General features: G+C 34.2%; 1 protein-coding gene and 1 long non-coding RNA gene across 3 annotated transcripts in view; both read right to left on the reverse strand.

Annotated features, from left to right (window-relative positions):
- Nucleotides 1–2,258: 2,258 nt before the first annotated feature.
- LOC112036577 (uncharacterized) lies at nt 2,259–6,165 on the reverse strand. 2 transcript variants are annotated; one of them, XR_002885693.2, is made up of 3 exons: nt 4,668–6,165; nt 4,402–4,522; nt 2,259–2,953 (listed from the first exon to the last, which is right to left on the reverse strand). It is a non-coding gene; the product is annotated as an uncharacterized LOC112036577 (long non-coding RNA). The 2 variants fall into 2 exon arrangements; XR_010629707.1 differs by having other exon boundaries at nt 3,140–4,522.
- A 3,698-nt stretch (nt 6,166–9,863) lies between these two features.
- The window catches only part of LOC112036569 (peroxidase 1), a 30,766-nt gene continuing 17,053 nt past the window's right edge, over nt 9,864–23,576 (reverse strand). Inside the window, exons 6-7 of the mRNA XM_065776004.1 lie at nt 22,729–22,744; nt 9,864–10,469 (exon numbers count right to left, since the gene is read on the reverse strand). Coding sequence (XP_065632076.1) covers nt 10,060–10,469; nt 22,729–22,744 — 426 coding nt within the window. The 3' untranslated portion in view covers nt 9,864–10,059. The remainder of the gene's footprint in view (nt 10,470–22,728; nt 22,745–23,576) is intronic.

The raw sequence follows: 23,576 nt of genomic DNA on the forward strand, positions 1-23,576 counted from the left end.
TTTGGCATCCTTTGTTTTCTCAATAACCATGTTTTCTACAGAAAGTTATATTAGTTGCAAACATTCAGCTTGAGGTGGTTTTGTTTGGTTGGCCAAATTTTAAACAATTCATTTTTAGAAACTTCTATTTATTATTCAATTACCCCATGTTGCTTTGTGTGAAAGGTGGCAAAATACAATTAAGAGGTGGAATATATCTGCATTATAGCTGTAGTATGGAACAACTGTCCCTGTGATGTTACCCTGAATATCGGCCTTTGGCATGCATTGGTTTGCAGTGATTCCGATGGTTGGCAAATTAAGATCATTTTATTTGGTCTTTGGGATTTCTCATCGGGGGATATGCAGAATACTATAGATATCTTGATGCTGGCCATCAAAGGTGGCTATAAAGACTTGGTGTTATTGCTCATAAGTTAGATCAAGTTTTATTTTTTATGAATTTTACTTATTGTCGAAATATAAAGTGGGAGGAGGAAAAAGAGAGCGGTACTTATTTCACACCTGTGCTTAAAAACACAGTATACTGTGTTTTTATAAACTGAAAACGTGACTTTAAACCACGTTTTCAGTTATAAAATTAAAAACTCAAGTGTGTGTAACACACTGTGTACAAGAGTGTTTTTCCAATTACGGAATATTTTTATACGTGTGCTTTGTTATAACTGATCAGTCAGTTGTAATCTCTTTTATGGTAGAAAGGCAGTGATGGTAAGGTTAAGTCAAAGTTTAAATCTGAGGCTAAATTACAACTTAAACTCTTACAGTCATTAAGTTTGGTTTGTTTTCATTTTCTTCTTTTAGTTTCAATTGTTTTCATTACAATCTTTTAACTTACATCTGTTTTCCACTTGGTGTTTCCATTTTCGTGGCTACCGTAACACTTTTCCATTTGATACTTCCATTCCATCCATTTTCAATTAAGTGGGCTACCCCAAAAAGCTCCTTCGGCAAAGGAAAAAACAAAACAATGTAAATTAGAGAATGAAAGATGAAACAAAATAAAAAGGTGGGAGGATTGGATTGAGCCATTGACACAATCACCTAGTATATGATCAATTTAGGATACGATGAATGTCAATTACTGCTATTTTAAACCTGATTCATTATATTATTACGAGAAATCTTGATTACAAGTGTTCAAATCTGGATCATAAGAATTGTATTGCAAGAGGATGACTTGATTATCATCTTTTTGTTTTTGTTTTTTTGGCATGCCCCTATCTTTTCTAGTGGCATACAAGATTCTTGAATAGTGATTTGTTTTGCGGAGGACGGAAATGACAAGCACTGTTATTAAATTTTGTTTTAGATTATGAAGCACTGTAATTAAATAGAAACAGAAGAGGAACACTACCTTCATCTTCCCTCATTAGAGCAGTGAAACAAAACTAGGAATAGAGATTGGAATCCTTCCCAGTTCCACAACATAAGAGGCCCAAGCCCAATTAAGAATTGAGTGAGCCGAAACGTTACTTCTCTCTCTCTCTCTTTCTTTTTTAGAGAGTTTTATCTTATAATATCTGCTTCTAATGGTTGTTTTTTATCATCATACCAAAACATTAATTGATTTTAGACCTCTCTAATCACATGAAAAGCTTGCTAGCAAGAATAAAAGGATATTATATGTTTAGTGTCTAAAATCATAAGGAACCCTTTTACTCGCATATATATAGTACTACCTAGATCATGAAATAAAAAACATTATATATATATATATATATAAAATTCAATAATTGAGGAATGAGAATTTAAGCATTGAATATCTTCATTAGAAAAACTAGAGCTACATAGCTCTTGGCTAAACCACAATATTTTAAGTCTCAGAGAGGACTAAAACTTGGGGACGTTCTTATGACATTACATCCAATTTCATCATTTGCTTGATAATGGGATGGTGGATTAGGAAGAACTGCAAAAAACAAGGGCTATAGTCGCATTTGTAAAACGTGGCTATAGACCTTAAAAACGCAGCTATAGGCTCGCTTGGTCTATAGTTGCATTTTCTATAGCTGCGCTTACACACGCGGCCCAAACCTCGCGACTATAGCTCCTGCAAGGGGCTATTGTGTCGTTTTTTTTAAATGCAACTAGGTTGAGACCTATAGTTGCATTTTCCTAATGGGGCTAAAGCCTCCTATACGGGTTTTATCTATAGCCGCGTTTTTATAAACACGGCTATAGAATTTTTTTTTCCTTGCTAAATCACAAAGATAGTGTAAAACCAGTGTTGGATGAGAGAGAGATACAGAGAGAGATTGTGAGATAAACCATGGTTTAATAGAACTTTCAACTTATTACAAGGAAGCAAGCCTACAAACTACAATGTTGGAGAAAATATTACAAGGAAGCAATCCAACAGGCTACAACAGTGAATGACGTATTACAATGCCTAAAAAGAGATTAGGCATACCCCCCTCACTCAATTTCCTCTTGTCAAGAAACATTGCGCCCCACTAGGAAAAGTAGAACATAGAGACTACTCTTCAAAGCACCAATGAACTTCACACATTAATAGCCTTCTACAATGCTCTCAGCTTCAGCAGCATAGCACAGAAAAGTGATACCTAAAATCTAATGCTAACCCAAATCTAATGTACAGGCCTTTGTTGCTGGCCCTAGCTCTCAGCTCATAATATGGCACACAATGTGCTCCTGGGAAAATCCTAATGAAAGCCAACAATTAATGTGGCACTTACCAAGTTGCCTGCTCCCTCCTTTCGTAGAAATGATCTATGTTTAGTGACAGTCACCTCCCATACCCTTACACCATGGACTTGAGCCTTAACTTGCCATAGAAGAGCCATACACAACAAACAGGACGTCATAAAGATATAATGATTTGCATTAAAAAGAAAAAGTTTCAAAAAACATGCCTTATCACTAGCTTTTTCATAAATTCTGACCTAGCTCTAACTTCAGAAGTTATAACACCCCGAGTGCCCAAATGGTCCTGCGCCACAATGCAATGCGAAAGTTTAAGTGGTGCAGGAGCATTGTGGACCCCATTTTTTTATTCATTAAAAAAAAAGTAAAATGCAAAGTTCTCAAGCCCCATAAGCTAAAGTTAAAGAAATATATGGAAAAAAAAAATGATAACAAATAATTAAAACAAAAGTTTAAGAAGAAGAAAGCATACCATAAGCATAAGAAAATCTCAAATTGTTTCTTATGACAAATGCATAGGAAAAAATTATAAGAACCACAACCTAAATTTATGAACACAAGGAGACATAAAATTAGAATGATCAGAAACCATATCTCAAAATCTTCAAATCTACTATTTCTATCCCACAAACATACAAAATCTACATAACCCATAAATGCCTAGTCTTACATCACAAAGAGGACCATATATACAGAAATTTTGTATCTGCTCTATTGTCACATGAACTGATGAACATACAAAATCCATAAGATTAATAAACTACTTACTAAATGCTAGAACAAACTGAATATAGAGACTACCTGAATGAATAAAACAAAAGAGACAAACTTATTGCCTAAATTTTCAGTAGATCACACATACTGTGAAGGGGAAAGCCTCTGAATCATACAGATCCTTTAAGTACACTTTATTATGCAACAAACATACAAATCATCAAAACATACTCCAAAAGCTCAAACTAAGAAAAACACAACAAATCACCCAAAACACAAACATCACAGTCTGTGTGCAAGCTCAAATAATGAACACATACGAAAATCCACAAGCACAAACCCAACAACCCATTAAAAAAACTCTGAAAATAAAAACTGAATATATAAAGAAGAATTAACACTATAACAAAGTTAATTTTTTTCAAGGGTCAAATTAAGTAGCATAGTTCAGTTCATAAATTATTACCTTGACCATAGGTGTCTAACACACAAGTACACACACTTACCCACTCTGCTTTGACCTTAATCAACTTGATTTACACCATAAAGCTTTCAGTTTTTTGATAAATGTGTGAAAGGTAAATCAGAGAAATGCAGAGAAACCAAAAGTTTTCTTAAGTTAGATTTTGATTCAATAAATCCTAGAAAAAAAAAAAATTCTAATTCAATAAGGGAGAAGGAGCATGGAGAATTGACACATACTATAGGAAAATTGGGCAATGCTGCCATGAGCAACACACTTGACATCTGCACTGAAATTAAAGGAAGACATAAATTTGAAAATGATGGACAAATTATCTATAATCGTGAGGTAGTGCTCTTTGCATCAGAGTTTATCTATAATTTGGTAGCAATTCCAACCACCACTCGGTGGTGAAGCCTTGGGTCTCATGATCAGTTCCCTATTTTTCCTGTTATTTCTATTTGCTACACTACCAGTTTAGCATCACCAAAAAAGCAACATGCTAATAGATGATGAGTTGATGACACCAATATATAGCCAAAGAAAAGACGAATAACCTTGGGTAAATATTACGTGACAATCATCAATGGATTGCTTTGGGTTCCAGCACCCAAAAATTAGACAACATTTGGATGGCGTATTTTCTGAAGTAGTGCTGGCTCATCCCTAAATGCCTTCCTGAGATGCCATAAAGATTAAAGATATTGAATATCCAATCATTATAAAATATCTTTGTGAAGTTCAACTCTTCTATCTAAATTGGAATAAATATTAAAAGAAACAACAAAGGAGAAATAAAATCCACTTGTATAAGCCAACTCACACTTTATCATCATCACTAAAGACTTCCTCTTCAAGAGTTTTAACAGCAACTTGAATTCCATGCCATGATGCAATGCGAAAGGTTTCTGTCATTTGTTAAAAATAGAAAATATGCAATAGTTTTAGAAATAAAGAAAGCAGAATTCCTCAAGTCAAAAAGTAGGTAATTTAGATCACTATTGTTGAGAGATTGATACATGTACTTGCTAATTTGATGCCGCATATACAGTTGAGTCATCTTCAAAATTTAAGGACAACATCAATATCATTAAAATTAGAAATAATATATACAGCCAAATTATTAATTCCACAATAGTGACTTGATTATTAAAATCATCTATTTAAATTTGTATGAATAACATATTTTATCAGCCAAATCACATGATAATAACATCTTTGAACTAACAAATCCGACATGTTTAACAGTTCTAAAATTTTACTCACTCAAGATATTCTACAACTACTACAAAATGTCACAAAAGACATAGATTGCTAAGAGTTTAAACAATTAAAGGAACTATTATCCAAACCCAACATGTTCTACTATTTCAACAATTCCAACAATTCCAAGCATATTATCAAGTAAATCAATGAAGATAAGAATATCTTGCAAGGTTTTTGTGTACACGCATTGTGTACACTAATTTCTCATATCTTTTTTTATAGGTAGATAGTAAGGGAGGGGGAGGTGGCGTTCAAACCACAGTCATGAGGCACCACAAAGAATACTATTACCACTAGACTATTACTTTAAACCCTCCTCTTGCCGCACCACCACAACAAACCCAACATTGCCAACAACCACCTAAACTGAAACTTAGCCACCACCGAAACACCAAAATCAACCAACAAAACTAACCACTGATCCACACCACTGAAACACAAAACCAACCAAAAACCCAACCACACCATCAAAATCCAAGCCAAAATACCCAATCTATACACCGATTCAACCCAAGCCAAAATACCCATTGCATGCAACCAGTTCAACCCAGCCCTAACCGATTCAAGCCACGGATCCACCTTTCTCCACACTGACCACCATCGAAACTAAGACCCAAACGACTAAAAAGGGAGAGGCAACTGAAACCTAAACTCAATCTCAAACTTGATCTCCACCGTGACCTATAACCAAACTTGATCTCCACTGTGAAACCCAGCCAACACCCAAACGACCACTACCAAAGCCCACCACCAATCCGAACCCAGTAACCATTGAAATAACCCACTGCTTTAAACCTAATAACAACCGATTCAAACCAACCAAAAACAATTGAGAAAGAAATAGAGAAGAGAGGAAAAAAAAAAATCAAATATAGAGTTAAGAGGAGAGAGATTGAGAAAGAGAGATAGATAGAGAAAAGTGGAGATAGAAAAGAGGAAGAGTCAAAGAAGAGAGAAGAGAGGGAAAGAGAATACTCTGAGAATAACATAGGGACTGAAAGAGGGAGAGAGAGAGGTGTTGGTGGGTTTGGTAATAGAAAATAGAAAATGAGAGTTTGGGAGTCAAATGGATCGGAGAGGCCGCGTTTAAAACAATGCAGCTGTAGTCAGGCTATAGTTGCGTTTTTACAATGCAGCTATTGGCCTTTTTTTTTTTAAAGCCGCAAAATTTTGTTGTTCAACCTATAGGACACCTTAAAAAAAAAAAAAATGGTTGGGCCTATAGCTGCGTTTTTATTTTTTATTGCGGCCATAGGCCTTAACCAATAAAACGCCACTGCAAACATGATAAACGCGGCTATAGAGATGCCCTATAGTTGTGTTTCTTAAAACGCGGCTATAGGTGTATTATTTTAGATAGAGCCTCTATAGCCGCGTTTTTATAAACATGGCTAAAAAAGAGAGGCTAGAACTCACGTTTTTTGTAGCAAAGAGGAAGCATACGTATGTAAGTTGATAATGATTTGACATAGAAACATGACATATAATACAATTTCACTAAGCAATAATATGCGAAACTTTTTTTTTTTTTTTTTGGTTGAGAAAGTAAATGAATAATTAAGTATTTTTCATAAAAATGCAAATTTTAAAATGATGTGTTGATGCTTGAAATCTTTGCGAGTGTTCAATAGCTGTTGAGAGCCTTGTTGGATGGTGAGAGAGGGTCATCAAGAGAGCACGGGGTCTTGGGTTTGAAGAGAGCAAAGAGCAAATGGGAAAGAGAGAAGGAAGAGAGAGAGAAGAAGAGAAATAATGACAGAGAAAAAGAGGGAGAACAAGTATTAAAAACTATTATTTTGTTTTAGAATTGAGCTATAGTGCAATTCTAAAGGAAGAATTGCACTGTAGCACTATTGCAAAATTTTTTGCAATAGTTGATTTTTAGAAGTTTGGATGAAACTTGATTTTTGTGTGAAAATGTTAAAATTTTCCTACATATGCCATTTAGTATGCCCAGTGTGAATGCTCTAATAAATTCCAAGTTCCAACTTCAACCCCTTTATTGTTAATTTATTTGAATAAAATAATTATATATATTTTTTATTGTTTTGCGTGTCTAACATGCAGTGACGTGAGGATGAATTCTAACTTAACTTCCTTTTATTAAGTATTTTATTTATTTTTAATTTATGTCTTTTATTTTTAACTTCAAATATGGTACACCAAATATATTAATATCTAATGAATTTATTATAATAATAATAAATAAATAAGAAAACCTACTACCATGTGTCATCTAAAAAAAACATTTTATTATTAATAATAATATCAATGTATAATAGATTTTAAAAGATAGCATTTTAACTCAAACTTAAACAAATATATTAATATCTAATGAATTTATTATAATAATAATAAATAAATAAGAAAACCTACTACCATGTGTCATCTAAAAAAAAAAAATTTATTATTAATAATAATATCAATGTATAATAGATTTTAAAAGATAGCATTTTAACTCAAACTTAAGGATCAAAGATATTTAAATGAGTTTTTTGTTTAAAAAAAGAAAAGAAATTTAAATGAGATGTTTTATAATTTATAAATACTTTTAATAAATTGTGTGCACTTTGACTTTTACTAACATGAGTTTTTCACTCTATCGTTACTAAATTTAAACTCTTTATAAAATAATGGTAATCCCGAAACGGTATACTAGTACCGAAAAATTTCGTTCCAGTAGCTAAATTGGTTCAGACTCCGGTATGAAATTGACTTCCTTGTAATAATGGGCTTAGATGAAAACCAATAAGAAGTTGGTCATATCAACAGTTTGTGAAAATGTTGTAAAATATATAGTTTGTGACAGTGGTATTACTCATAATTTTTTTTCCTATAAAAAAAAAAAATGTATCGATCACTAGGAACTCTGATTATATCTAGTCAAAGGAACATGGAGTGGTTGTTTGCCACTCCCAAATTTTGTGAGTGTGATGATTTTTCTGTTATAGAAGAATTTTACAATAATGTCAAAGTCAATGATGCTTTATTAAACTGTTGATAAAATTAATAATGCTATATTATTAAAGTACACACAAATAAGATGTGATTCTCAATCCATCGTATTAACCTCAATAATAATCAGCTAATAAGTAAATTTTGCTTTCAAACCTTGTGGAGGTGGAGAACAGAACAAAACAATTTGGCAAGTCAGCATAATCAGTACTTTAGAAAGCAAATATTGACAAGAAAGCCTCGTATATTAAGTGTTTGACACATTATATTCAGATTTCAAATCGCCTTTCATATTTATTGAACCATAAAAAATAAAAAGAAAAAGAAACAAATATTACCTTTATGGAAAAAAAAAAATTCCTTTAAACCAGTTTAGAAGAATTTTAATCCAATCCACTACATGACTATTAAAAGGACCACATTTATGTGTAGTTTTAGTCACATGACAATTAAATAAGTTATATAACCTGATTAAATAATTCATATGGTCCATGGATAATCTTACCTTTATATTGTGCAGGCCTAGGAAGTAAAAATTAAAAACAAAAACTAATTTTTGTCAAGTTCAATACTATTACAAATACTCTGGCATCCAAAATTTCACATCCTATAAGAAATTAAGAATGTCTTTCAATTAGCCTAGACCAAAAAGGAGACTTATTGCTATTGGGCAACAAACAGTTAAACCCTACTTGTGAATAATACAGTACCATTCTGGAGTTCTAATTTCTAACCGCCTTTAAGCAAAATTCATTTGAACACAGTAATTACAAGGAGACTAACAAATGTGTGCTTAGAAAATGGGATGCCATCAAGAAGATTGGTTTTCATTTTGTTGCCCCAACAGTCAATAGATATATTGTTCTTTGCTTCCATTAAATTTCTAGAATAAGTGTATATGGGTCCAGTTAACGGGTGCTCTTAAAGTATTTGTTAATGAACAATTTTAGAAAAATTTTAATACCACATTTATGAGAAATATAAAAAAAGTTGTCAAAATTTTAATTACTTTTTTATTTTTCCATAAAAAGTTTGAAAAAAATATTTTCTAACTTAATGCCCTTAAGACATTCGTTAACTTTTCCTCCCTTTTTTTTTTTTTTTGGTGCTATCTAGAATATGTATTATTTAATGTACTAATCGAATTTTCCTTTAATAAAACAACCGCTCTCCGATAACTAGCTCACTTGGTGAAGGGAATGAACTTAGCTGAATCCCCCCCAAAAAAAAAACCTGCTATTGAATGCAACGCGGACATAGATGACTATATTAAACAGGGGAAGAGTCGGTCATATTTTTATTTAATTAGGAGGTTGAATTATGATATTGATAAACTGAGTAAAGAAAAATTCAAAACACATAATTATATAATTAACATGTGTACGCATTAATAAAAGTAAATAAATAAATAATAGATTAAGTCATAAGTTATTAGTGGAACCTCTATTTGGAACCCATTGAAAGCTATCCTCAATAAGTGGATTGATCATGTTTTCTGTGAAACTAACCAATTTGCTAATGCATTGGCAAAACTTGGATCAAGAATTATCTCATTTATTTTCTTGTCTACCTTTTAAAATTGTATAAGTTTCCAAAACTACCCTTAAATAAATTTATCAAAAAATTGAATTATTAATAAAATAGAGGTATAATAGGAACATTAGTAAATTAATGACTTTCATTTTTAAAAACAGAACAATATTTTGGGACATCCCAAAATGGAATAGAGGACAAACAAAGTGGGATAAAGATAATAATATTTTTGGAACCACTACTTGTGGTGGAAAAACTTGTAACTTTTGACAAAGCTGGTATGTTATGTAACAAACTTATTAATTTCTAATATATGCATATCCTCTATTTATCCTCCAAAAATAAATAAATAAATAAATTTTAAAGAGAACTTATTTTGATAAATTATTCATAATGACACAAAAAGCAAAAAAAAAAAAAAAAATACAACTTATTTGTCACACTTATAAACCAACTAACTCTCAAGAATTAACCACATTACACTTCTTTCTAATCTTTCCCGAACTTCCTGTAAGCACCTCAATGGCTCCCATCCTCTTCATCGATTGACCAAACTTCGAGAAAAAATCTTGATAGTCAAGCAGCTCATCGACAGTATTGGTAGCTTCATTGTTGGTTAAAAGTGCAGAATCAGATTGGAAAAGACCATGATTCAGCTTCAAGTTTTTGAAGTAGTTGTTGTCAAAGGATAGGGGGCTTCCAGGATCCATTGGTACGATAGTTATTTTGTTTGAGAGGCTTTTGCATTGGGTTTTCAAGAAAGCAGCATAAGTCGAGTTTAGAGAAGGATCTGCATCATGTTTTCCTGCTGTGAAATTGTATAGCCTTTGGCTGAAGAGATTGCAATGCCCAACATCAATTGTATGTCCACCTAACCAAAACTAATTTTTTAATCACTTGGACACAACTTAAGATATCATTTTGAAAGAAATAGACTGTTACTGCTTAAGACTAGTAATAGGGCACAGATTTTTATATAAAAACTTCATAGATCTCGATAGATCGAGATGTGTCGAGAATTAAAAAGGCGCTTTTTAGCTATCGAAGAGCTATCCAAGATCTATCAAGAGGTGTCCACAGCAAAGGAAGCTCGATGGATCGAGGAAACTGTCGAGAAGCTATCGAGCAAACAGAAGGTATCTCGATGGATCAAGCAGCTATTGAAAAGCTATCAAGAATGTGATAAAAAGCAACTAAAGGGTCTCAATAGATAGCCTAGTTGTCGAGAGGTGTCCAGCAGCTGTCGAGATTGCTTAAAAACAGTGTTTCAAGAAGAGAAAAACACATATATGAATGCAATCAAGCAAGATATACAACCAATTATCCAAACAACATTTTAAGCTCTCAAAATCATCTCTCAATAAGAAAAATGTTAAGCACATAGATCCAAAATACACACACACACTTAACACGTCTAACCAATTTTATATTTCAAAAACAAGTTAAAATAGTTTAGTCAGCATACATTTATGTAAGGTTGAATTTATTCAATTATTTTGTTAGCTTTATTCTGTGCCAAATTTGCATCTAATTCAGCATTTAGAAACCTTGTATTTAGGTGGGAACTATGTAAGGGTAGTATGTGAGAGAATGTGAAGAAAAGCTCAAGAGTGTGCACTCAAGAAGAGCCTTATGACTGGATCTCGCAACTGGTAAGTCGCCAAAAAAGACACACGTGTGAAGCATGTAGAGAAGCTGAAGAGTCATGCCAGCTAAAGCACTACAGGACAAAACTTCCAGTCTACCATTTTATTAGCACGCAACTCAGACTTGCGACTCGTTCCAGTCGTGAGGTCAAGTCGCCAGACAATATTTTTTTGTAACAAACTTGACCTTTCGCATTCCAAACACACACCAGTATAAATACTCTTATACCCACATATTGTAGAGAGCTTCCAGAGAGAATTTTGAGAGAGAAACTCTAGAGAAAAACAAGATTGACTCATCCACAATCTTCATCATTTGATTCTCCTAATTCCTCTATTCTTACCTTCTCCATTGATACATCCTTGAGAGGTACATTAGCCAAATCCTTATCTCACCATATCTGTATCTGTAAGAAGATTATTTGGATCTTGGGAAGCAGTTAGAAAGGGACCAATTGATATTGGTTGATGCAATGGGCGATTGCGGGATCCGGTAAGCTAGAGAAGACAAGGTTCGGCGTAACCCTGTTGGAACAAGAAGCTTGGAGGGCTTAAGTGCACTAGGTAGATTAGGCTTAGAGGGTCTTTTGCTATTCATGTATCCCAACTTTATTCTCTAGTGGATTATTGACCGCTTGGAGGGTAGCAGAGAGGTTTTACGTTGAAGACTTCGGTTTCCTCTTCGATAACACATCGCTGTGTTGTCTTTGTGTTTGCATCTCTCTTCCCTTAATTTTTGTCATTTAATTACTGTTGTAGTTGTGATTAATTTTGGTTTAGATTATTTTACCAATACTGTTTTAGCTTATTTTCATATTTCGCACATACATTGTTTGATAATAAGCTTGTGTTGGTAATTTGTATTTTGGGGGTCTAAACGTTCATAGGTGTTTTACACACATATTGAGCATTCAATTTACACAAGTATTCCTTATGATGGCCAAATCACATTGTACCTGCACATGTATCAAAAGTAGCAAAGAATTTTGCATGTTGTGTGTGAAAAACATTGCAAGATTAAATAAGTGTCTAAATGTTATGACAATTTGAGATATGAGAAAATTACTTTAACTCACACATAATCATAATTGTTTGATGGGGACTATCACCTTCGAGGTACATCCTATAACTCCTACATCTCCTAGAATACACGCTTACAATCATATATAAAGTATTTTGATCTTTTTGTTTTTATTTTTCTTTGCATATTTTTCTTTTAAGTAAATCATACATAGTCATATAAGAGATAGAAAAGAAATACCCAATGATGTTAAGCATTTGACATTTTATTTTTGTTATACCGAAGCATACAAATGTCATATCATAATTGGTTGACAACAGTGGCGAGATGGTTATTTATGCCTTTCTCTTAAAATTTTTTAGTCCTTCCCGTCAAAGAGAGTAATACAAGTGTTAAGTGCAAGAAATTACTTAACCTTACTCATCACAAACATAAGCCACAAAACTCACTTGCTTAGTTGTGCATAGAGATATTCATCCAAGTTACAAAAGATACAAAGTTTAGAAAACTTTGTGTCAATGGCCATCCAAGGTACACAAGTACCAATGTACATAAACACACACTGTTTTTGTATTTTTTTTTTCTAATTTTTCAATTTTCTTTTATTTTTATATGAAAAACAAAATAAAGCAAAACTGAAAAAATAAACAAACAAAAACATGTTAAACAAAGCAATGCATAAAACTAGATGCAAATGCATGAGGAAGGAGGAAAAGAGAAGATCAATCCATGGAGATAACACCAATGTTTTGGTGAAGGAATTCAAATCGTTTGCTATCAAGAGATTTGGTGAACAAGTCATCCTTCTGATCATCAGTGTGAATAAATTCAAGAGTGAGCGTACCATCGTCGACAAAGCTCTCGAATGAAGTGATGTTGAATCTTTAAGAATGTTGAACTAGGTTCTTAGAGATGTTGATGACACTGATATTGTCACAGCAAATAGTAAGAGTTCTTGACAAATACAGTAATCATGGAGAAGTTTTTGCATCCTTAAAAGGTGGGTGCAACAGCTACCAGAAGCGATGTACTCAACCTTTGTAGTGGATAATGAGATAGAATTCTACTTTTTGCTTATCCAAGAGACAAGATTATTACCCACATAGAGACAACCCCCGATGTACTCTTTTTATCATCAGCATTCCTAGCCCAGTTAGCGTCAGAATATCCAGCTAAGACATCATTTGCGTCCTTGCTGTATCATACACCAAAGTCGATAGTGGTTTTGACATACTTTATGATTCTTTTCAAAGAAATCATATGAGACTTTTTGGGATTAGCCTGATATCTAGCACACACTCCCACACTATAACTAATGTCAGGTCTACTAGTAGTAAGGTAAAGAAGACTACCTATCATGCTTCTATAAAGAGATTAATCTACACTTTTACCTAACAAGTCAACAGTGAGTTTAACATTTGGGCTCATAGGGGTTCTAACAGAACTAATAGATTCCAAACCAAACTTTTTCACAAGATTTCTTGTATATTTAGATTGAGATAGAAATATACCTAAATCTTGTTGACGAATCTGCAAGCCAAGGAAGTGAGTCAACTCTCTAATCATGCTCATCTTGAACTCTTCTTGCATAAGTTTTGAGAAACTATGAGCAAGTTCATCCTTAGTCGACCCAAAGATGATATCATCAACATAGACTTGAGCAAATATCAACTCGCCGTCTTCCTTTTTAATGAAGAGAGTTTGATTAACCTTTCCTCTTATGAAACCATGTGACACCAAATATTATGTAAGCCGACTATACCAAGCTCTAAGGGCTTGCCTTAAACCATAAAGAGCCTTCTTGAGGTACAACACATGATCCAGAAAGTGTGGATCGATGAATCCTTTTTGTTGAGCCACATAGTCATCTTCTTTAAGGAACCCATTTAAGAAAGAAATCTTTACGGCCATTTGATATAGCTTGAACTTCAAGTGATATGCTAGGGCTAGGAGAATTCTAATGGACTCCACGCAATCTACTGGGGCAAATGTCTCATCATAGTCTACTCCTTCCATCTGAGAATATCCTTGAGCAATAAGACGAATCTTGTTGCGAATCACATTACCCTCATCATCAGTCTTATTGCGGAATATCCACTTTGTGCCGATGATGTGCTCACCCTCTAGTCTAGGTACTAAAGTCCAGACATCATTCCTTTGAAACTAAAGTAGTTCATCATGCATAGCTTCAACCTAGCTTTCATCCTAAAGAGCTTCCTTAACTTTAGTGGGTTCAACCTGCGACAAGTAATAAGAATAAGACATAAAGTTAGCAACGCATTTATCAACTGTACGCTTCCTTAGTGTAAGTTCATTCATGTTTCCCACAATAACTTTAGGAGGATGATTCAATTTGATCCTAGAGGAAGGTCCTTTCTCTTCATGGGTTTTAAAATCGGGTGAAGTAGATATGTTTGCTGAATCTTCTATAACACTTGGAGTATCAGGAGTACTAGAGGATGTGGGCTCTTGTTCAATGATTTCTTGAACTTCCCTAGGCTCGAGAGGAAGAATCTCTTTAGGGATTTCCTCACTAAATTTCTCAAAACCAGAATACGAAGATTCATCAATAACAACATTTATTGTTTCCACTACCTTCATGGTTCTTTTGTTGTACACCCGATAAGCCTTGCTTGTAGAGAAGTATCCTAGAAATATTCCTTCATCGCTTTGGGAATAAAATTTCCCCACATTCTTTCTATCCTTAGGAATGAAACAAGTACTTCCAAAAATTCTGAAATATTTCACATTTGGCTTTCTTCCTTTCCATAACTCATATGGAGTCTTCTTGGTGTTGAGTCTAAAATACATCTTATTTACCGTATGACATGCAGTGTTAATGGCTTCTCCCACAAGTTTCTAGCCATATCCTTGTTGTGCAATATGGCTCTAGTCATCTCTTGAATAACCATGTTCTTCCTTTCTACTACACCATTCTTTGAGGAGTAATAAGAGCAAAGAATTCTTGAGATATACATGATCTCGTGCAAAAAGACCCATATATGAGTTCTTGAATTCCTTACCATGATCACTTCAAATTAAATCAATTTTCAGGCTCTTCTCATTTTGCAATCTTGTGCACAAGACTTCCATGTGCTCAGCAGCATCAGACTTGGATCATAGGAGGATGATTTAAGTGTACCTAGTGAAGTCATCTACCACAACCATGATGTATATCTTTCCACCAAGAGACTCAATTTTAGTTGGACCTATAAGATCTAGATGTAGTAGCTCCAATGGTTTAGATGTAGCAATGTCTAAGTGCCTAGATGTTTAGCTTTGTCTGTTTCCCAAGTTGACATAGTCCACACACCACATTGTTCACTCTACTGACTTTGGTATCCCAAAATTGAATCATGCTTAGATACAATTTAAAGATATTTGTAACTAGCATGTCCCATCCTTTGGTGCCATAGATCTTCATTAGGTAAACAAATATATTCTAAAATATCAGCATCAGGAACTAAGCCATAACAACTATCTAAGTGTGAACACTACTTATGAGTTTCTTTCTAGACTCATCCATGACAAGGCATTTTCCTATTGAGAATAGTACCATGAAGAGTTGATCGATATCTGACTTATGCTCAACAGGTTCACTCTTAGACCTTCTACATATAGAACATTTGCAATGTCTGGCAGTCTAGGTAGAAAGATGATTCTTTCTTCTTCAATCTTGATTTGCTTCCATCACCAAAAGTGACATTACCACCTTTCTTAGACTCAAAAACCTTGAAGAGAGACGGTCTCTAGTGATGTGTCTTAAGTAACCGCTATCAAGTTACCACAAACACGTGTCCATAACCTTAAATGCAGACTTCATCATGAAGCACACTTTGTGCTTAAATGACAAATCAATGGGAATGGTGTTTTCTCTCATTGCCTTTCATGAACTAGACCTATAACATTCACTCTTCTTAGACGAACTCCTTTGCACATTTTTTTTTTGAGACAGTCTAGTTTCTTCTTTGTCAAGTTGAGATCTTTTCCAATAGTATCATAATAGAATTCAAATAACTTTTAGACTTGCATTTTCTGATACATTCAAACAAGTAGAGATTAGAAAAACAAGATGTATTTGAAAGTGAAGATCTCTTCAAGCCGGTAGTAGCCATGACAACAGGGGTAAGGGATCACACAGCAAAGATTAAAACCTAATCAGAGTGTGCCTGCTCTGATACATTTGATAGGCCAAGAATGTATTGGCCCCTTGTGATAAATTAACCAATTAATTTAGCCAAGTGAATTAATTAAGTTAACTAATATGCAAGGCGCATGGTAGCACAAACTAAAGTGCGGTGGAAATTAAATTGACACGGTGATTTGTTTACGAATGGGGAAAATCAATACGGCAAAAATCCCACTGGGTAATTTTAAGGTCACTACTCCCGAAAATCCATTATTATCAAAACAAACGGTTAAAAGTAAAAGAATTTCAGTACCTTATACCAACCTACAATTGAAACCTTACACAATAGCCAATTGGACTTATTCTGTAGTGAAATCTCTCCTTTTTGATGCACGGCTCCCAATACGTGACTAACCAATAGATGCGCGGATCCTAGTATGGACTTAATCACCAACTTGAGAAAGATATTGACTGCAAAATCCTTTAGTTCATCACACGATGAAGATCATGAAGCTCCTTGGTCACAAAATCCTAAGGTGTAAAAATACAACAGCTTCTTTAAGAGAAAGATGAAGTAGGGCAAATTTTGTCTCCGGTCACAATTTGCATGAACACAACTTTGCTTCACACTTGCGTAACCTTTTAGGCCCTTAAAATAATCTTTATATTTGTTTAGGGTTGTAAGAAAAAAAAAAACCTAAAACATACTCACGGATTGGAGTGAAAGCAACTCTGAAAAATGAAATTTCATAAACCTTGACAGATAGGGTATCTATCAAGCTAGTTGTTGAGCTTTGGGTTTCACAGCTTTTTAAACCTTGATAGATGCTAGTTGTCGAGCTAGCTGTTGAGCTTTAAAATCCAGCACTTCTTCACTTGTTTCTTGAACAGACTTGCATGGCTTTAATATTTGAACTTGAAACCTTATTCCTTGAAACATTAAACACATCCTAGATCTATCCAATTACAAATAAAGTGCATTTTGTTAAAGGATTAGCAATTACATAAAATATTGACATACGTTTCTAACATCAAATCACATATGTACTAACACTCCTTGAGATTTATTTGTTGTATATCCAATTTATTGTGGACTCAAGTTTAGCATAAACTTGATATTGTAATCTCTATTTCATAGTGGATATTTTTTGGAGCTGCCCTGTGTTTTTCCTCTACACAGAGAGTTTTCCATATAAGACTTGGTGTTCTTGTTGGTTGTATTTATCTGGTGTTTGTTGGAATTTTTTTTTTTTTTTTTCCATAATATTGCTATTGCTTGGTAGTTATATATTTTAATTCACGCATAGACATTGAGGGATTAGGATTTTTTTTCCCAACAAGTGGTATCAGAGCTTTTGGTTGCTTGGGTTTGATTGTCTTGTGTTGGATTAAATGGAGAATATGACTATGAATACTATGGTTAAACTCTCGGAATCAAATTATTTGATATGGAAGCCAATGAATGAGGATGTCCTTTATTGCAAGGATTTACATGACCTTATTGAGGGTGATAGTGCCAAGCCTAGTGATATGTCAGATAAAGACTGGGAGAAATTAAATAGAAAAACTATCGGGTGTATTAGACAATGCATCGATGTTAGTGTTTTTCACCATGTGTCTCAGGAAACAAATGTAGAGGCTCTTTAGAAAAAATTAAGGAGTCTTTATGAAAGAAAGACAGCTCAAAATAAAACTTTTATTGCTAGAAAGCTTGTAAATTTGAAGCTTAAAGAGTATAAGTCCATTGCCGAGCACCTTAGTGAGTTCAAAGACTTTGTTAATCAGATGGTTACAATGAAGCTAGTAATAATGATGAGTTGCAAGCTTCATTGCTTTTGAGTTCCTTACCTGATAGTTGGGAGGCTTTGGTAGTGTCACTTAGTAATTCTGCTCCGAATGATGTCTTACAACTTGCCATGGTTAAAGATAGTTTGCTTAATGAAGAAACTAGAAGAAAGGATATAGGAAAGGATATTGCATAGGTAATTCTAGAAGTCGGTCAGAATCAAAAGGAAAATTCAAGTGTTTTTACTGTGATAAAGAAGCTCACATAAAAAGGAACTGCAAGGCTTGGAAGAACAAACATATAGAGGATAAAAATCAGAAAAGGGTAGATGATAAGAATAATGCTATTGTTATAGTGTTGGAAGATGAGGTCCTAGCCATAGGACAAGATGATTGTTGTATAGTTTCAGATCCTTATGCTGAATGAGTGATTGATTTAGCTGCTTCCTGCCATGTTACTCCAAGAAAGGAGTTACTCACTTCATACAAAGCAGGAAACTTTGGGAGAGTGAAGATGCGTAATGATAGTTATACGGACATTGTGGGAATTGGTGATATTTGTGTTAGGGCTAACACTAGATACACCCTGATTTTGAAGGATGTGAGACATGTTCTGGATATTCACCTAAATTTGATTTCCACTCATGTTCTTGATAAAGAAGGTTATGGCAATTATTTCCGTGATGGAAAATTGGGGCTTAGCAAAGGATCATTGGTGTTTGCTAGAGGGAAAATTTGTTATACACTTTACAAGACACAAGTAAAGTTGTGCAAGGATGTTGTTAGTGCAACTCAAGAGGATTCTTTGCCTAACTTGTGGCATATGCGGTTGGCTTACATGAGTGAAAAAAGGGTTGAAATTTTGGCAAAGAAGTCTCTCATTTCCTTTGCCTAAGGTACATTGCTAAATCCTTGTGACTTTTGTTTATTTGGTAAACAACATAGAGTTTGATTTAATATACCATCTACTAGAAAACCCAATGTATTAGATCTTGTTTATTATGATGTATGTGGTCCTATTGATGTTGAGACTTTAGGTGGAAATAAATATTTTGTTATATTTATTGATGATGCTTCACGAAAGGTGTAGGTTTATGTTTTGAAAAATAAAGACCAAGTTTTTGAGCACTTTAAGAAATTTTATGCCATGGTAGAAAGAGAGAAAGGAAAGTCTTTGAAGTGTCTTCATAGAATTAACAGAGGTGAATACACATCTAATGAATTCAAGAGTTACTACTTTGAGAAAGGCATTAGACATGAGAAGATAGTTTCTGGTACCCTACAGCAAAATGATGTGGCAGAAAGGATGAACTGCACTATTGTTGAGAAGATCAAATGTATGTTGAGAATGGCTAATTTGCCTAAGTCATTCTGGGGTGAAGCTATTGTGAATGCATGCTACCTAATTAATAGATCTCCATCAGTTCCTTTGGGCTTTGATATTCCAGAAAGAGTATGAATAGGAAAAGATGTTTCTTACTCTCACTTGAAAGTATTTGGGTGCAAGGCAATTATACATGTGCCTAAGGAACAAAGATCGAAGCTTGATAGCAAATCCACTCCTCGTATATTTGTTGGATATGAAGATGCATAATTTGGCTACAAGTTATCAAATCCTAAGGAAAAGAAAATTATCAAAAGTCGAGATGTAGTTTTTCATAAGAATGAAAACTTGGCAAACTTTGAGAAAACTGAGAAGCCTAAAGCTACAGCTGTAGGTGTTACTGATCTTACACCCACCTCTTCTTCCTCAGATAATGCCATAAATAGGGAAGATGTATAAGATGAGAATTATGGTGATGAACCAATTGAATTTGATGTTGATGAGCCAACAAGTGTTGATGGTGATGATGTGATAGATACAGATGGTGTTGAGCAGGGAGAGCAGCCTCCTCCACTAGAGATGGTAGAACCTCTGGTGAGAATGTCCACTAAAGAGAGTCATCCATCAACTAGATATCCCACTTCTGAGTATAGTATGATTACTAAAGAGAGGAAGCCAAAAAGTTTCTAGGAAGTACAGTCTCATAAGGATAAGTAGAGTTGGTTGAAGGTTATGCATGAAGAGATGAATTCTTTGAATAAGAATAAGACTTATGACTTGGTGGAACTTCCTAAAGGTAAAAAGGTATTGAAAAGCAAATGGGTGTTCAAGCTGAAGAAAGATAGTGATAAGTTAGTGAATTATGAAGCTCAATTGGTGGTCAAAGGTTTCAGTCAGAAACAAGGGATTGACTTTGATGAGATATTTTCTCCAGTAGTCAAGATGAGTTCCATTTGGGTAGTTTTAGGATTAGTATCTAGCATGGATCTTGAGCTTGAGCAACTTGATGTGAAGACTGCTTTTCTTCATGGTGATTTGAAAGAAGAAATCTACATGGATTAGCTAGAGGGATTCAAAGTAAAAGGGAAAGAACACATGGTTTGCAAGTTAAAAAAGAGTTTGTATGACTTGAAGCAAGTTTCAAGATAGTGGTACAATAAGTTTGATTCATTCATGGTGGGTCATGGGTACACAAGGACAAATGCAGATCATTGTGTGTATGTTAGAAATTTTCTCAATGGTAAATTTGTTATTCTTCTACTATATGTAGACGATATGTTGATAGTAAGACAAGATGTAGGTGTGATTGGAAATTTGAAGAATGACTGGTTCAAGTCATTTGATATAAAAGACTTGGGTGCAACAAGACAAATTTTGGGTATGCAGATTCTATGTGACAGGAAAGCTAAGAAGCTATGGTTATCATAGGAGAAATATATTGAGCGAGTTCTTGAAAGGTTCAATATGAAGCATGCCAAGACAGTCAGCACATCTCTTAGTTCTCATTTCAAGTTAAGAAAGAGATCTTGTTCTTCATCAAAGAAAGAGAAGGGAGACATAGCATTAACTATTTATTGCTCAACAGGTGGGAGTTTGATGTATGCTATGGTTTGCACAAGACTAGACATTGCTCATGCAATTGGTGTAGTTAGCAGGTTCATGGTTAATCCTGGTAAAGATCACTAGGAAGCAGTGAAGTGGATCTTCAGGTACTTGAGAGGTAGCTCTAAATTGTGCTTGACTTTTGGTGATTCTAAACCAATTTTGGAGGGTTATTTAGATGCAGATTGGGTAGGTGACCTTGATGGTAGAAAATCTACATCGGGGTATTTATTTACTTTTGTAGGGGGGCTGTATCATGGCAGTCAAGATTGCAGAAGTGTGTTGCCTTATCTACAACTGAGGCTGAGTATATTACAACTAATGAAGCAGGTAAAGAGATGCATGGTTGAAACGGTTTCTCCAAGAATTAGGTTTGAAGCAAGATGGGTATGTAGTTAATTGTGATAGTTAGAGTGCTATAGACTTGAGCAAGAATTCTATTTACCATTCACACTCGAAGCACACTAAGGTGAGATACCATTGGTTAAGACTAGTTGTTAAACAACAGTCATTTGAATTAGAGAAGATTCACGCAGATGAAAATCCAGCTAACATGTTGACCAAGGTTGTGTCAAGAGAGAAGCTAAAACTTTGTGCCAAGTTGGCTAGCATGAATACTGATTGAAGACTTGGGTTGAAGATCTCCTCCATAGTGGGCTAGAGGGGGAGATTGTTGGGTGCAAAGCACCATGTAGGTCCATCCCACATGCCTTGTCAAAGCTCATTTATGAGCTTGCTTCCAAAAGTCTTCAAGTCAACCATGCCTCTTAATGAGACTTGAGTCAGGCATGTCTAACATGCTAAAGGAAGAAAGAAAATTGGGTGAAGCAAAAAGCAAAGGTCATTTGGCCTTGAGTTGAGAGCTGAAACAGAGGGCCATTTTTGGTCATTTTGTGAGAGTTTTAAAGAGAGCAAGACACAGAGAAAGGGAGAGTTTCAGCTTGAGAGGTGCAATCCGAATGAAGAGATAGAGAGAAATACAATGAGAGTGTGAGAGAGTGAAAAAGAAAAATGAGACATTTTTCTTTGTTCAAGTTACATACAAGGAAGATAAATTGATGGAGTTCTCATGGAGTTTTTGAGTGCTACAACCATGAAGAGTTAGAGTATTCAGAAGAAGATTTTGCTATTGGCTTTGTGGTGAGATTGTATTTACTCCTTAAAATTTATTTGTTGTATATCCAATTTATTGTGGACTCAAGTTTAGCATAAACTTGATGGTTGTAATCTTTATTTCATAGTAGATATTTTTCGAAACTACCCCGTAGTTTTTCCCTCTACACCAGAGGGTTTTCCACATAAGACTCGGTGTTCTTGTGTGATTGTGTTTATGTGGTGCTTGCTAGAAATTTTTTTTTTTCCCCATAATATTGTTATTGCTTGGTAGTTATATATTTTAATTCACACATAGCCATTGAGAGGATTAGGATTTTTTCCCCCAATAATACACTGCCACAAAACAATCATACTCTTTAAGTGCATGGCATACATTTTCGGCACGTAGAGAGCCAAGAAGTTGTACCAAGCTTCAACTCTTCCTTAGAAAGATCTATAATTGGAATCTTGGGGAAGTGTTCGGGACGCCATGGATTTCTCTTACACTTTTACTTTGAGAAATGAGACCTTGTAATATAGTGAGCTCAAAGCACTACAAAAGATCTAGCCTTGATTTAAATAAAGAGTAGGGTCAGAGATACCATACTTTTTACACAATTAATGATACGATTTGTTACTGCCATAAAATAAAATGATATCCTTTGTATTTTTTTTTTTTAAGGGAAAGATAAAACGTATTATTATAATAATATTAGTACACGAACTATAATGGTTACAGTTAGTTGCAGATCAATGAAGAGTTTTATTGTTTAATTTATTGACATCTCTTAATATTTTCAAAGGAGATATTCGGAATCTCCCATCTCCTGTTATAAATATTGAAAAAAAAAGTCAAGGTTTATAGATGAGTCTCCCCTCTTCATGACCTCTCGAGAAGTGCTATGTTTACAACATCTTCACAACATACTATAAATGACATGTTATTTCATGTTTTTAATTTAAATATACGACAAAAATTACTTTTTGTCCACTGATAATATCAAATAACAACTTGCCACCTAGGATTTATTATGAAAGTGTTATAAAAATGTTGTCAACATAGCATAAATATATACTTGAAAGTGGAGAGATCTACACGTCCTTTCTTCCAATAGATGCTCGTAAGGAGATAAGCATGGACTGCTGGACAAGAATTCCTTAAAAGAATATGTTCTTGGTCTTCATACTTCTAGCTGCAGAGTAAATTCTAGCTGAAATGATATGATTTGTTATGAAGAATAGTATAATTAGTAATACAAATTTTACTATATTGAGCTTATAAACTAATTTCTCACCAATTACAAATAGACAATCTAAATATTCGAATATAAGGTAGTTAAAATACACCAATAACATTCATTGACACGTAAGTTTGT

This window comes from Quercus suber, unplaced genomic scaffold, assembly GCF_002906115.3.
Source record: "Quercus suber isolate HL8 unplaced genomic scaffold, Cork oak 2.0 scaffold_8, whole genome shotgun sequence".
Taxonomy (NCBI): Eukaryota; Viridiplantae; Streptophyta; class Magnoliopsida; order Fagales; family Fagaceae; genus Quercus; species Quercus suber.